The sequence below is a fragment of the Spea bombifrons genome, chromosome 13 (assembly GCF_027358695.1).
Source record: "Spea bombifrons isolate aSpeBom1 chromosome 13, aSpeBom1.2.pri, whole genome shotgun sequence".
Lineage (NCBI taxonomy): Eukaryota > Metazoa > Chordata > Amphibia > Anura > Pelobatidae > Spea > Spea bombifrons.
Window position 1 is genome coordinate 28,743,253 of NC_071099.1, and position 16,969 is coordinate 28,760,221.

The 16,969-nt window shown below is 39.8% G+C and overlaps 1 protein-coding gene across 1 annotated transcript in view; it reads left to right on the forward strand.

Moving 5' to 3' along the window:
* Nucleotides 1-4,636: 4,636 nt before the first annotated feature.
* The window catches only part of NECAB3 (N-terminal EF-hand calcium binding protein 3), a 31,896-nt gene continuing 19,563 nt past the window's right edge, over nt 4,637-16,969 (forward strand). The window contains exons 1-4 of the mRNA XM_053453985.1: nt 4,637-4,808; nt 10,468-10,492; nt 11,873-11,981; nt 15,817-15,842. Coding sequence (XP_053309960.1) covers nt 4,689-4,808; nt 10,468-10,492; nt 11,873-11,981; nt 15,817-15,842 — 280 coding nt within the window. The 5' untranslated portion in view covers nt 4,637-4,688. The remainder of the gene's footprint in view (nt 4,809-10,467; nt 10,493-11,872; nt 11,982-15,816; nt 15,843-16,969) is intronic.

A 16,969-nucleotide genomic window follows, 5' to 3' on the forward strand; every position in this document is an offset into this window, starting at 1 on the left:
TACAAAAACCCCAAGTTATAGGTAGTTTCCCCTCAAACATGTCACTTTAACTACTAGGAGGTCTGTCACTACTAGGACGTTACTGCATCAAGGCCCCGAATACTAAAGGCGATTTCTGGGACTGCGTAAAGTAGAGCAAGACATAAAATATTCCTGCCAAATCTTCAAAAAACTGCGTAACAAAAACACGAATAAGCAAAACATTTACTATAGATTTAATTAGAGATAATAAGCTGTGACTACTGGGTTTAGTTAACGATGAAGATGACTTAAACAATACAATTTAAAAAAAAAAAAAAAAAAATCAATAAAACTGCTCCATTGTATTGCCCGTCCCCAACTCCTCTTACCCCTGTCCTTCACTGCGGAGAGCCCACCCAGTCTTCAGTGTGAAATAACTGCCCCTGCTGGTAGCCTTCCTGCTTCTCTACCTGCTGAGTATCTTGCCATGCTAATCTAATTATGATGTCATACAGTGTGTGTGATGCAGGATTCTGCACGAAATTGTTACAGGCTATGACACAGACTCCCAGTAAATGCTGCAGCTTCCTCCCCAACACCGGCCATAGCGCCCACCGTCTGCCGCTCCTTACTTCTCTTACCAATTCATTCTCGACTGAACTAATATCTCACCGGTTAAATAAACACAACATTGAAACATACAGGATATATGAATCTCATTAAATAAGAAGCATTACTTCTGTGGGTATATTGCACTGAAATGTATTAAAGGTTCTGTTCCACTACTTTTTAATCGCATCCAATGTCATATTTACAATATCTGCTGGGAACACTTAATTGTCATGTGACACAAAAGCAGGCGCTGATATGACCTCCTGGAATATGCACATCTTATTCAGTTACCCTGTAATACCGTTCAGCTTTTTGTGAGTACTAAAGTATTTTTGATATGAAGAACGTTTAATTATAAAACTCATTCATCTGGAAGAATCTTTCCCATATGTTTTCTACACCCGATTCCTACCAGAGACAACTGGCAACCAGATGGCCAGTCCAGTTCCTTTTAGTCTGTCAGTTCTAGTTTTGTCAGACCCTTTAAATGTATGGACTGTAGCAAGTGCTGTGGGAAGTGCTGTGGGAATTGTTGGTGCTATTTAAATAAAATATGGTAATAATAATCAAAAATCAGGCAAATTTAGGTAAGGCCTGTAATACCCATTATGAACCACTAGATGGTGTAATGTTTTTGGAAATGGTAAGCAGGCTCTATTATTTACTCTGACGCATCATCTATGACATAATGCAAAACACATGAAATACATCACGACCGATCCGTGCGTCCTTCACAGAACCTGAGCTTAAAGAAATAGCAGCCTAAGAAAGGAAAGAAAATCGGTGCCTAATGCATGGAATACGGAATCGTGTTAGTTTTTGCCTCGCATCTTATCTACGGTGCAGCAATAAACAGAGGCAGTGATGTGTAAAATATAATAATGTAATCTTTGCAGCCTCCTCGTGCTCCACACAAACACGGTGCCACCGGATGATAGGCGGCGTGAAAAAGAGGGCTCCCCTTTCTTGCCAGGGGCCCTAGGCAACAGCCCAGGCTTGGGCATAATTTAAATTTACCTATACTCTTCTACAGTTAGTGATCGTTAGAGGATGACATCACAGTTCATCATTGATCTGTTTGTAGCACAGCTCATTAAAACGACTAATCAGACATACAAAGAACTTCAGATATGAATGTAAGTTATCCTTGGCTAGCACGGTGTATAGGATAAATGTTTTTTTTATCTTATGCAGAAGTCTGTAATGGGAAAACCTGTCACTGACTCTCTTATAGAGGGCCAGTTCAGGCCTTGCACGTTCTCCACCAAGGCAGAGCTGGCTAGGTGGCCAAGGGGCAATTGCTTCTTGGCCGACGCCACCAGTATTTTTTACTTCCATTTGTTCCAGATCATAGAGTCTAGAGTTAAAAAGAACTTAAGAAGCAAAACTAGTTAATGTGCCAGTTTTGTGCAGTCTATATTACTGGGCTATATGGCTTGGCTGAAGGTTGCCAGTCGCTTCCACTGGTCTTAAGACCAGTTCTGGGGACTGTGGCAGTACATGTTAAGGGTAAGGATGGAGAATACCACCAAACCTTATTTTTTAAATGGCAGGGAAGGTGCATGTTGCTAAAAGTTGCTAACAGACTCCCTCTTCTAGATTCCGACAGAGCGCCATGGTATGAATTGGAAAAATGGCGCGACCAACATTGGTTTTCCCATTAGGCAGACATTCTAGAAAGGCTAGACATGTGCCTAGGGTCCATGTTTTGGGGGTTCTTGTAAGAAGCAATGGGGGCTTAATTGTAAGCCCACCCAATCTTGTCTAAACCTCTCCAATTTTCTCCTAGCCCCGATCACAGAACTAAGGCATTTAATCATTTTACCCCATGGTCTTATGCCTTTCTCACCCATTACAAAGTATGTTTAAGCCTTTTCTTATTTTAATAAGATTTTTTATAAGAAATACCGGTAATAAGAGATCTAAGGGGACAATCTTTAAAAGTAAGTACGGTTCAGCATGTCTTAAGACATTCGATCTGTATCCATTACCTGCTTCATCCGTGCTATGAAGGTGCATAAAATATTTCCCCCTGTGCAATGGCATAATATTAGTATTTTCAACAAATTTCTAAAATATTCCTTATATTCCCTAACACTAAAATTATATTATAGAAAAGCTATGTAGATATGGCATTCAGGCAACATGGGTATTGCACATCGAAGGGTACAGTTTTTTGATTGAAAAGAGGAAAATGCAACCAGTTTTAATTACACTTAATAGCTACTGTATATAATGAAGCCCAGAAAGTAAAGAAAAGAAGAATCCTTTTGGCTGATCACACGGGTTGCTACTCATGACAGCTTGATCGCGATCTGAAGACGTTTCAAAAGATGCTTTGGTGTTTCCCCCCTTGGCAAAGTTAAAATATGATAGATATAAAGAAGAAAGAAGAATAAAGGATAACTCCAGGAATTCTGCATTGATGAAACCGGACTTGGTTAAAACATTCAGTGATTCCACCGTCTTCTGAATTGCTTCTGGTGGACAAAGTAGGTTAAAATCAACGTCTTATGAATATTGCAGGTGTCTGCAAAATGGTTATCCAGAGTATCAGGTTTGTAAGTGTAATTACATGAAGTTCTATGATAGAAACATAGAAAGTGACGGCAGATAAGAACCATTTGGCCCAACCAATAAAGCTAATGGGTACCCTTTACGAGCTGTCCTTGGCGTAGTGTTTCCAATTCATCCATAACAAGTATTTTAGCTACTAAGATAAATTTGAGCGGATTTTAGCAAGGAGGCTTTAGTATAAAAAGACAATTGCTAATGAATTATGCGGTTTTCTTGGGTATTCTTTAAGAAACCCGGCCTTTGAAAAAATCTGCAGAAGGGGATAAATGGATCCGGTGGTAATGCAATAAGTATTAAATAAAATATAAGAGGCTATTTTATACATGTTTAGTTATTAACATTTCTATTATTGGTTAAATTAAACTGAGTGGTAGAAGATGGTTCACAATTGGGTTTCTTCCAAGGAGACCGGTAGAAGCTTGCCTAGGCATTCAGATCTGGATCAGTATGTCTTTGGACCGCTTATCTATGATGAAAAAGTTGGCTGAACAGTGGATGCTGATTCCACGTCAGAGATGGCATCTGTGTGACAATGTTTTAAGGTATGGGGTGATTTAAGAGTTTAAGCTGAGAGAGAAGACTCAAAAGGGAACATATACATGAGATGAGGCTACAGTAGCTGCAACAGAAATGCTTGCCACACTGTGATGCAACAAGATGTGTATGATGTCATTGATGTCCCATGCATGGTGAGGTACTCATGGAAACATCAGCTGTGACAACTAAAGATCATTCCCACCACCGGTCTGAATGATATCATCTCTCTCTCTTTTTCTGTTCTCTTTATCTCTATCGCTCTCCTTTCCTCCTACTCTTTATGTGCACAATGCTTTGTTAAGTTATAAGTATTCCTGCTAACAATAGGTTAAACGAAAGCTTTGATTGGATTAGCTGTTTGTTTAAGGACCGAGGAGACCAATAAGAATGAAGGGGGGAGGGGACCAGTATCCCAGAGAGAGAAAAAGCTCACAGCAGCTGGAGCATCTTACAGTCCTGTGCCCGGTATAACATCGCAGTGCTAGAACACAAGCACCTGCTTAGCACTGCAACCTCTAGCACGACTGGACACAGTGTTAGCTTCCGAGCTCTGTATACCTGGCACTGTACCTGGCCTCAGCACTGGATCCCTAGCGTAGAGATTACTCTTGGTTCTGCCCGTTGGACTCGGCACATCTGATACTGCGTCTTTCTTTGCACTGCATCTTAGCACTGCATCCGCAAGCATTACATCCTAAGACCTGCGTTCTGTATGTAGCACTCCTAGCACCGAATCCTGGTCACCGGACCTGCTCCGAGTCGTGCCTCTGCGTTTAGCATTGAATTTTTAAATCTTCCAGCCAACTTGCTCATAGCCCAGTGCCCTGCTCCTCATACCTTTCAGACACTGGACGCTCAGTCCTGCGCCTACTTCACAAATCCGAGCTCTGTGGACAGCGCAGTATTTCTTCCCCAGTAACCCCAGTTCCACCAGTATCTCACCCCGGAGCACTGCACCTATTTGCCCTCTGAGATTCTGTACCCCGATCTCCACCTTCACAATGATGTCTTGTGCCGAGCTGATTACGATGTGTCTCCTGTCCGCTAAACATTCGCCAGGGGTCAGAGAAAGCATCGCTCCTCATCAACTATCAAACCAAGACCTGTCTATTTTCCAGGACGTGAGTATAACCTGTCTGATGTTATGTGATATATAAGCATGCATGTATATAAGACCATGAATACATATCTATCAATCTTTCTTTCTATTAAATGTATATGTTATGTACAGAATGCGATGAGTATGTTGGTCGTTCCGTGAGAAAGTGTGCTGAAATGGTGCAGGCACCAATTTACAATTTATTAGTATAAGTATGTGTAGATGCAAATTATGGTAGTTATAGAAGAAATAGAAGAAATAGTGCCGGTATTATCTGTTCTGTTAAATAGGTGGATAGTTAAGATCTATCTGGAAGATTTATCAGTGGGGAAGCAGTTAATTATCTCCTGGATTTTCTCCAGGGAGTCTGAAGATATTGTGCTAACATCTATATTTCTTCAATAACCAGAGATGGCCCTCTGTGGCCTCATCCGGCAGGCAGCGCAGCATAAAAAGGTTAAAGGTCCCTCAGGATTCTGGATGGAGACGCTCATTATATCTCAGAGGCCACATCGGAAAAGTCTGCCAAATCATGCTTTGTGGCTTCGTGATCTCTAGAGCTGAGGTTGTGCATCAAAACCCACATACACGTGTATTACAAGCTACGTATAAATAGACGTGTCTGAGGGCAACTTTGCGAGATCTGAGCCGAGATGTTTGTTAATGAAACAGCAAAAATAAACAGATTAAACAGAATCAGTTGGTAGGAGCTTCTGTGAAGATAACTTCAGTGTGTGAGTCCATCATGCTGATTTTTGAAATGTGAATATCAGCTTTGGCCCCTGTTCATATAACCCAGTCTAGGAACATGGGAAGATGACATAATTATGGCTTGTGCTGACCTTATCTGGAAATTGTAGAGTCATGTTACTTGTACTTCTAGCCACAGTATATCAACATTACTGGATCCTTTCTATCCTCATTCTATGGCCTCCGATAAATGATCTGATTGGATTTGCTCCTGAAGCTGGATGTTGGTACCTTGCCCCAAGTGTAGTCTATCTAGGGCAGTTGTTGCAGCTTGGAGGGCTCCACATTGGTATCAAATCCCTCCCTTATTGCCATCATTAGTCAGGCGACTAGTTGTGTTGTTGACATACCCTTTATGGCTCTTCCAGATACTGATAAGGCCAATGGTAGAGTTATACAGGCCCTCGTTGGGCATTCTTGTTTCTTAGTCTTATGTACTAGTTTTTCTTACGTTGCTCTTCCCCCTCAACGTTAAATCCCTGCCTCGTTCAGAATCATGAAGCAGGGGATGCCTCCCTTATTAATGGTTGATCCTGAGTTAGTCTGGCAATGATGGTACGGCTTCACTTCATGGTGTGTCACCTTCATTAGCAGTACTGCACATACAGCTTGAAGGCTGATTGCTATGGAAGTGTTGTTTGTAGTGATGAAATAATGGTCACATAGTGAGGTATCATTGTGTTGCAGACCAACTTCATTCTTCATATGTTATGTTTGGGACCAGACTCTGCATTCCACCTTGATTGGAGCATTAGGTGTAAGGAGCCTCCAGTATACTGATATAGAGGTGATCCACCAAGGGACTACGTTCTAAATTGTTCATAGTGGTGGCTAAGTGGACATCCCACTCTGCTTCTAAAACACTCTACTCAAAGGATCACACCGACCTCTGAGAGAAAATATCCTGGCATCACTACTTCAGTCACAGTGACTGGATTAAAAATCTTAAATTCGAAAAAGAATTCGAGGAGGGATAACATGACAACAAAATGTATCACCCCGCTTAATAGGTATGGTAATACCTTTTCGAAACATAACTGTGAAAAGCAATGAGATCCCAAAGACGAAAACCAAATAGTACCATAGAACAAATATCCCCAGGACAACTAAATAAGAAAAAAAATGTGGAATTTACAAATAAAAAAAGAATCGAAAGTTCCGCTGTGTCTTCTCCAAAAAATGTCCCACAGACATATGGCGTTCAACATAAATACAATATTATCGTGAATTCAATAGATCAAAAAGAGACCAAACATTAGTGAAATCAGCCTTTCAAACACCTAAGTATGAGCCCAAAAAGCCTTTGTGATTTAGACGTATTAACTTCAAACAAACTTTATTGCTCACAAATCATAAATGCACTCACAAACCAAAAGGTTAGTAGAACCGCGAGTGTACAAGGTTGCTCCCTGACCCCTCACGAATAACCACAGACCTACGCCTTTCGTAGCCAAACAACCACTTCCTGAGGGGCATCAAACGGTTACTTACTTCAGAGGTTATATATAGTTATCTCAAACCTGCCAACAGTCCTGAATTTCCTGAGACATTACCCTTTTAGGGGTCCTGTCCCGTCAAATTTGGGTCTGTACCGGTATAAAAATACTGGCAACATTGTGTTTTAACTGTGTATGTCTAATACACAAACACACACACAAACTGGGCCTAGAACTCAATGCTGCAGGGTCATGCAGAGTGTGACCCCGCCCCCTTTAAGCCCCACCCCCTTTGCCCCTGGAGGTTGGCGAGTACGATTATATAGATTAAAAGTAGCAAATCCAAAACATTAATTAATGCATACATTTTTTTTACACACTACACATATAATAAAATCCACAATATAAAGATGTAAAATAAAGAAATACATAGGTCAACGTAAAATATTTAAACAGTCCATTAAATATTAAAAACAATATAAATTATCAAGTAGAAACATATAAATAATAGAATCAATCTATATAAATGCATACATTAATATGCACTCAGAATCAATCTATATAAATGCACACATTAATATAAATGCATACAGAAATATAGATGTATAAATTAGTATAAATATGTTAATTAGTATGCAGAAATTAGTATTCACTGATAAGTCTGAGAGAGGTGCTATTATAAAAAAGATTTCAACTCAAATACCACATTTAAAGCCCCTTGGTTGGATAGTTTGGAATTTAAAAATCCAAAATGCCTCTCTTCTGTCTAATTAAGCTAAGATAAATCACTCGTTTGGAACTGGATGTTGTAAATTGGTCAATTCTAAACATGTGGGGTTATTAAGACATCCTGCACATACGCCACATTTGCGAAAAGCCTTGCCTTCGGTTTGTCTTGTTATGGACCCTTTAAGATCTTAAACGGTAGGTGCTAGAATTTCGGATTTCGAATGAGGCGCTCTAGAAAAAAAACAAGCCATGGTTTCGATTCCAATTTATCACCTAACTCAGGGTCACCCTTAATGATACTCCAATGTCTATTGACTACACATTAGACGTCCTCAGACTGCTGATTAAACTGTGTGATGAAAGGTATGTTCAGAAAATCATCATTGTGGTTCCTATGAGTTTCTTGAATTATCCGTTCCCTCTCTAATACCCTTACTCTGTTTAGTTGCGACCCCTTAGAAAACGGGTTCTTAAATCACAGGTTTGGGTCTCAAAGATGTCAATATCTGTACCGTTTCTGCGGATGCATCCAAACTGTCCAAACCGGATGTTATTAAGCCAAGGTCGGTAATGGTGCCTTGAAAAGGCATAAATCCATTACAATCAGTTGTCTTGACACATCTTTCATTGTTGATGTTATTATGATGAACTGATATTTCTAAATCCAAAAATTGGAATCTCTCATTAGGACTTTTGTGTGTAAATCGCAAATTGTATGGATTCATTGTATGGATTAAAATGTAGATATTGTATGAATTTATCAAGATCAGAAAGAATACTATCCCACATGAAGATTTAGTCGCCAGAGCACCAGGTTCGGGCCTAAATAAGTTATTCCAAGTACATTCATCTTCCCACTTTCCCATAGATAAGTTAGCGAACCTGGTACATTCTGATGTTTTTAATTCAGAATAAATAGCTAAAGAGTATTGAGTTGCCTCAACTCCTTGTATGTGGTCTGCTACAGTATGGAGGCACGTAACATCGTCTGTTATCAGATACAAGCCAGGTTTCCAATGCAATCCTGATAATGTCTTTATAATTTAATTAAATAGGATCTAAGTTTATCTACGGGAGGGTTGGAGAAATTGATTTACATACCGAGACAAATTGGAAGTGATAGAGCCTATGCCTGGAATAATGGGTCTACCTGGCGGGTTCTTCAAACTTTTATGGAATTTCACTAAAAGAAAACCAAATTCATGTTTACAAATCTTATTACAGACTCCAGATATCAAAACAAGATGAAGAGAGATTGTAGAGGCAATACCATACAGTGTTCTCGTTTACCGAGTATGCTTTGTCATTGTCATGGGAACATGGAGTTTTGACTCTAGTGAAATCAAAGAGTTGTGGCATGGAATCATGAAGTGATCATCTGAACGGTTAATTAAAAGCTTGGATGCGATCATTGTGGTTGGATAATGTAGACTGGTACTCATCGAACTGATGAATGTTGGGGTGATGGGATCCATCATTGGGGTCGGTCTATGTGAGATGGAGATCCATATTAGTAGAAGCAAGAATCTGAAGTTTGCAGTGGGGGTGTGGGAGATCAGTCTAATGGAATGGAGGAAACCATAGTAGTAGAAGGATGGAAGTTGGATCCTGATAACTGAACACGTGCTGGCATTTGTGTTTTATAGACACAGAGGTTATAGGTCATGCTTTTTCTGTAATGAAATAAGGCAGGGTGGGTGATGACACTTGCATGCCATGAAAAGTTGATGGGATCGGCCACCATTTGACCTTTATTCATTATTATCATTACTATTATGGAAAATGTGGCCCCGGTCCATTTGAATGGTGAAAGCCAAGGACAATTGGTACAATGTGCATAGAAAGTTCATGCTTAGAATGTCCGTCAAAGTAAGTTTGCAATGGAGAATGTGCTTCTTTTTTTAATAAATTGAGAACAATTGAGAAAAATATCATATTTACTGATATAATCAAGGCTGTAAATTAAAGGTGTCGTTCTACCTAGGTTGCGGAATTTAACACTTTTGTAATCAAATGCAGTATTACACACGGATTTCTTAGTATTGCTGAGTCCCAAAAACCTTGCCAGAAGGTTTAATAATGTGAAACTTTACCACGTTCCTCATTTTTGTCGGGAACACTTATGTGTCATGTGACACAAAAGCAGGCACTGACCGAGGTGCCTAGCTTAACCCCTTAATGGCAAAGCCTGTACATGTATGGGCTCAAAATGCATTGTTTTCAATGGGTTTAGGAACCACCCGTTGTCCTTAAGGGGTTAATAATGTTTTGTCTAAGCGAAACAGCACATTTAATATCTCTGATTTAAGTTAAATACGGATAATCAAAGGAGAAGGCCAAGTAACCGTTTTTAACACTGATTATAGTGGAATTGAATTGATAATTTAAGACCCTATTAATGTTTTATGTGCCCGCGGCTTCCTAGCATAATCTTTACAGCACGCATGCTACCGATAATCCAGCCAACAAGTATTTTAAAATAATGGCAATGTGGTCATTATCTTTTTTTATTTGCGAAGTGTCAGCTTATTCCTTGTGGTTGTTTTAAGGCCAAGTATAAATAGACCCGAGATTCTCTTTAACAAAAAAAAAAATATATAAAGTTAATGAACAAAAGAACAAAGCTGACATTATAGCGAAAATAGAAGAATGGTATGAAAGTAGAATGTGAGGCTCTGGAACAGTTTTCACAGAACCCTAGCCTAGTCTTCATTTATGATCAAAAAGGAAAAACTTGACATTGAAGACTTCTTTTTTTCATTACAGATTTTTCGGAGAGCAGACAAGAATGGTGAGTTTCAAAAAGATCTCTTGCCTCTCTGGCGTCCTGCGGTCTGGGTGTCAGTTACAGATCTGATCATTGACTACGGAGGACATCCATATTGATGATCAGTGTGTGTCTGGATGTGCTGCAAAGGGGTGGAAGAATGGCAGCAATCAGAGAGAGAAAGATAGAAGAGACGGGGGGAGATAAGAAAGAGAGAATGCTGAAATATAAGGATTAAGGAATGAAAGGCGACAAATAATAAATGAACAGCATACGTTGGCTTAGAGGTCCTTGCAGTTTCCCTGCGTATAGATTTAGCTAGGAAGGTTGGCCCCTGATGGATGCTCCTGCAGAAACGGGCCCGTGGATGGTTTGGCTAATAAGCCCAGCGAGGATCCTGCGTGCTGGCGGGATAGCAGGAAATCTCTAGAAGTCCCTGCTGTGAGATTGGCCCTTTCAATAGACCCACGTGCTATTAACTCTTTCTTATGCAGACATATGAACTTGTGTGGTAGCGTGCATGTCGGTGTGTGATGTATATATGTTATGAATCAGTAGTATTACAGTAATTAGGAGTGTGGTATTATTACAGCAGAAGTGCGAATAATTAGCACAATAGCAGTACCACTTATTACGTTAGTAATGTATATAGCAGAGTGATTTAATTAACATGGTGGAAGTGTCTTCAATTAGTGCAGTGCGTGCATATGTAAACATAGCAGTATTAACAGTGTTGTGCATGTGTAATGAGGCGGCACTATGACTGTATGGTATAAGTAGGACAGTGGCCTATCCATGGAAAAACACACTGTATGTAGACTGGTGCAACTGGGGCTGAGCCAGACCCAGATCTTGTTTCCAGGATAAGGAAACTGATGAATGCTTGTAAGGTCCAAAAGTATTAACAAGAGGAGAGAGCTTGAACCCCCTTTTCTCCATCTTGTGCTTCTCTACCCTTAACAAGTCAGGCCATGCCAAGCATTGGTCAGGAGCCCATTGGTCAGGAGTCGGTCAAAACCGACTTGCCCAACTATAACTGTAGCAGCATTGAAATCATAGCTGCCCAGTATTTTTAACAAGAATCTATGGTCGTGTGAAAAAGAAAGTACACCCTCTTTGGTTTTACATATCAGGACATCATAACAATCAACTGTTCCTTAACAGGCCTAAAAATTAGGAAAATACAATCTTAGATTAACAAACGGCATTTTACACAGTGTCATGATTTATTGCACAAAAATAAAGCCAAAATGGAGAAGCCATGTGTGCAAAACTAAGTACAGCTTATCATTCAATACTATTTAAACATTTAAAAGTATGTCCACTCATCATAATCTTCCGTGTGTGTGTGATAAGGAGTTAATTGATAAATTACATAATTATCTCCTTTAATTTCTCTTGCAGATGACGGAAAACTGTCTTTTGAAGAATTCCAGAGTTATTTCTCAGATGGAGTCCTGAATCAAGATGAGCTGAAGAATATGTTCGCTAGAATAGACAGTCAGCAGACTAAGTAAGTTGGGGATGAGAGAGAAGAAAAAGGGGACAAAAAGAAAATCGCATAAAAACACGGAACTTGTTGGCAGATAAGAATCATTGGATCCAACTTAAGTAGTTGAATGTTTCAAAGCTACACAGATTGAGATCCATTAGTCTTTCCTGATATCTTTTTATCCTGGAACATTTACCATTTTAGTAGCCCTCATCTGAGCTCTCTGCAATACGTGAATATCCTTCTGGAGATGGGGTCTCCAGAACTGTACACAAGACTCTGGGTGAGGTCTGACCATGTCATTGTTGGGCTCACATGAAACAATTTACTGTAGACGAGTGATTGTTGAGGCGATTCCATGCATGTTTATGAAAGCTCATTAACATTTTTGAAAACAGACCACGTTAGACACGGAAGCATTTGCAGTGAGATCCTTGCATGCAGTATGGTGGTCTTGTGAGGGACAACTGTTTGTTGACCTATCTTCTGTCACTGTGGTGAGAAGGTGTCTTCTGTGAGGATGGAATGTTTAGGCTATGTTTTTGCAAGTGTGATACTAGTTGTTAGATCTAATTTGTGTGTTGTGTCCTTAACTAGTGTTTGGTTTGGTTCTATTTGGTGTTGCAAACTTATGGCCTCTGTTGTCTCAGTTGGCCATTCAATTCATCCTTGGAGATGAAAGCTCAACATTAGACACTGCATGTTACTAATCGTATTCATTGCTGATGAACCAGATATGCCTAAGCTGTCATGTCTTGTCTGAGCTGACCAGTAGTTGATCATCAGTGGTCTCTTTTGGAACTAACCCATCAATACTGCAGAGGTCTGTGCAGATCTCCATAATATATTTTCCTTGAGTTGCACAAGAAGTGACTTATCAACAGAGTGGCTCGGGGCTCTGCCCTGGATCAGGCCAAGGCCTGTGACCACCATAACCATTGCTTTGTTCCTACATGAGAGTATGTGCACTGGTATCAAACATGTGTTTACATGGTCCTCATACTTTGTGGCTTCGTTCTGCAGTAGCAATGTGGTACCCCGTCAGTGCTGTTGGCACAAGTTGAGACGGTAAAGTCAGCAAAGAGAGACTTGGTACCCCTAGACAAAACTGGTAGGCTTGAATTGAAGGCGTTCACTTACTGTTCACAGCCTTCTTACCTTTAAAGTGTTCTGTATGTTACAAATGAGAAGGAAACATTCCCATTTTTCTCTCCGGCACCCATTAATTTCTAGTTACTTCTCCAAACACTTAAAAGAACATTTACATGGTTCCCAGTTTATGAGAGAATCACTGTAATTACTTGTGCTTTCTTTAAAGTAATTGGAAATCTCTGCAACAATATAGTTTAATTGCACTGGGCTTGTAAAAAGGGAGTCATCCCAGCTCTGATTGTATTTGGCAATATAGCCCGTGTTTAAGTTAATTTCAACAACAATGGCGTGATCATCTCAAATTGGCAGAAATATTACTCCGGAGAACGCTGGTGTCTGGGTCAAGTATAGAGCTTTGGAAGCTCCTCCTTACCTTTTGTTCCAGACAATCTAAATTTATAATGTCACCAAATGCTGGTATACTTTGCTCATTACACAGAACAGTGGGATATGTTCATATTATGTGAAAAAAATAGTGATTACTGACGCACCATTGTAATAATAGGCTAATTGCCCGAAAAGAGATCCCTACTTCTAGATGAACAAACCTGATAATTCACAGCCAACAAAAGGCTGACTGAGAATTATGGGTGTTGTAGTTCAAAAGCTGGTTGAGACTTGTTAAAAGCCACAAGACAATTATGGGTCACTCATAGGCTTTTGTCACTTCTGGTTAGTAGTCTACAATGACCTTTAGCCAGGCAAGGGGGTATTCTAGCCTAGGGCTACCAAGAGCGCACCTCTTACAGATGTTGGCGGTTCCACCAACGTCATTGGGTGGTCCTGCTGACATCTCGGGCCACATGTTTTTTTAACGGTGAAGTGGGTCGGGAGTGGTTTGTGTTGCAACGCCTCTTAGTTTCCTCTTAGTGACCTGTAGACCCGGAGAAGTGGTATATGGGTACGCAGCAGCTATCAGTGGGCCAGTAGTTGAAACCAGAGACCTCTCTCTCTTTTCAGATCTCCGTAATATATTTTCCTTGAGTTGCACCTGTGTATGATGTCATATTGCAGGACTCATCAGCAGTGTGGCTTGGGCTGTGGCTCGGGGCACTGCCCTGGATCAGTCTAAGGGTTATAACCACCATAAGTAAATGACTGTAGCCAGGGCAGATTAGACCAGGTCGATAGCCTGATTCCTTGTTGTAGCTGAAGGACAATGAGCCAATACAATGCTGAGTAAGATTCTAACATTGGGTCACCTGATATCATTTGATTTAAAAAAAAACAATCAGTCATGCCTAAAGTATCCTTATGTTCCAAGGGGCCAGGATCCTAAATGTGAGGTTTAGATTTCAAAATGCTATATTTGAAAAGGTTGTTGGATATATATATATATATGGGGCAGGCAGATTTAATTTAATGTCCTGTTTACGAAATTATGGTAAATCATATTTTCAGTTGTTTGGTTAGGAAAAAATCATTTGTCCGTGCCTGCTGGGGAATGAGTTATTTCCATACTGGGCTATAGCCAAGCAGTTGTACCTTTAAGAAATGACAGGAGATGAAGATTGCCGCCAGCCTCCCATCTCCCGCCTGAGCATAACCGTTTGTTTCTATCAGATAAAGAATATGTGAATAAAATACACAAAAGTTAGAATGCAGGCCCATTCCATGTCACCGAGGAGGGAATACAACAGAAGCGGGAGATGAAGAGTCTGAAATCTAGAGCAGGTTTTTCTGTCCATTAAACTATGACATTTTATGTGTACCCTCCTCGTACGGCACTGCAGGATATATATATATATCTATATATATATATAGATATCTATATATATATATATATATAGATATATAGATATATATATATAATAATGATAGTGTGAGGAGGAAAAGTATTTGAGGAAGGAGAGAGGTGAGGCCAGAAGAGGAGGAAGACAGAAGTACAAAATGGAAGGGTTGGAACGGCAACCAGATGGGCTTATAGTCCAAAAGTTGGTTTGGGGACTATTTAGACTTAGATGATCATAAGAAGTGGAGACGTCCAGTAAGCAATGGAGACTAAGATGTAGGAAGAAAATAAAAGTTTATTAATAATAATTGAAAGCCAGAGCTTGATGCTGACCAGAAGATACGTAGATTGAGATACCCCACCGATCAGAATCCCTCAGAGATGATCAAATATAGAAGAGTAATTCCACAAAGTCATGACAGACCTGAAGTTACCAGAGTTAATAAATTCCATGGGATCAAATAATTTGTGGCATGAAAATAGCACTCAGATTAGGACTTTTTGTGCTAATAGAAACAGATACAGGTAACTAACGTTTTGTCTGAGCAGAAGTGTTGTTCAATTTTCCATGTTCATTATCTACATTGTCTTATTTATTTTCTACTGGACTTGGGTGTTGGTTGAAGTCCTTGGTGGAGCAATTCAAAAAATGACACTGTCCCCTGTTCTAAATTGATGATTTTGGTTTCTGGGGGTATCCCCCCCCCAATCAGTTGGTTCCCACAGCGTCGGAAAGCAGTCTTTCTCAACTAGAGGTGATTAGTGGCCTTTGAGCTGCTCTTCTCGGAAGCCTTTCATCTTACCTTTCTTCCCCCCATGTTGGTAACTGAAACATCTGTATTATTTCATCACAGTACTTGATGATGTCACAACTGAAGTCTTTATATTAATACGTATACATGTTATACCTTAGAAAGGTGCATATTTTTTCTAAACTTATTCTAAATAATAACTTCTCTTTATCTCTTACAGTAACATGGACACAGGGCGGCTATGTGGTGAGCTGGTTTTATAATTAACCTTTTCCTAACATCTTAAGGAAAGTTATAAGAAGAGATAGTATGGAGGAATGCCGAGTGTTATTTAAACAATATGATCAAAATATACCCTACTGTTCAAAGGTTTGGGGTCACCTTTTCATGGAAAACAAGGGAATTTCCAGCTGTAACATTATTGCAAAAGGGAAGAGATTCCATTAAAAATTGGCTTTTTCCAGCTACATTAGTCATTTACAACATTACTAACGTCTGCTCTGTATTTCATTTCATACATCAATATCCATGTCATGTTCTTTTAATGGACAAATTTTGCTTTCCTTTGAGAAACAAGGAAATTTCCAAGCGACTCCAAACCTTTCAACGGGAGCGTAGATAGAGGTTTCATGAAATAATAGAAAGAATCATTGGTGTGAAAATGTCAACCATTATGAGATAATATAGGAAAGAGGTATAAGAACTCCACGAGATGTTAGATGGTATTATATATGATATTATAGTATTATGTATATATGTATGTATATATATATATATATATATATACACACATACGGTATATGAAGCCTGTTTTGTAACTGGGATTAGTTACATCCGAGGCATTTGTTTCCCTGTTTGGTAGCAGAAGGGTTAATTATCCCCTGTGGATCTCCTGGGATCTTGGTTTGTAGGTTTAGTCGGGGCTTTAAGCTCCGTTTGGATTTGTCTGTTTCTGCCTCGGGCACCTGCTTTATACAAACCAAGAGCTTTCAAGATCGTGCTCCTTTTAATGTTTGATCTTGCAAAATTTCATCAAACACGTCGCCCCCAGAACACCTCTCGGGGGGGGGGTCTTTGGTTTCATTAACTGGAGAACTAGAGTTAACCCTTGCACTGCCTGTAGATGGAAAGTTGGGTTGGTACGCGGATACGCAGCCAAGAACTAGGTTTTCAGGACATGATGGCAGCCAGTGCCAGGGTAACAAGCTGGAGGGATGTATACAGAAGAAATGGAACTTGGAAGATAAGGAAAATAAATCCCTCTTCCATTGGCCACTCTAGTGTTTACACGCTTGAGAACATGTTACACGTGTTAAGCACATAATGAGCCCCAAGCATCCTTAAAGCGGATCTGTCCTACTAAATCCTCCATG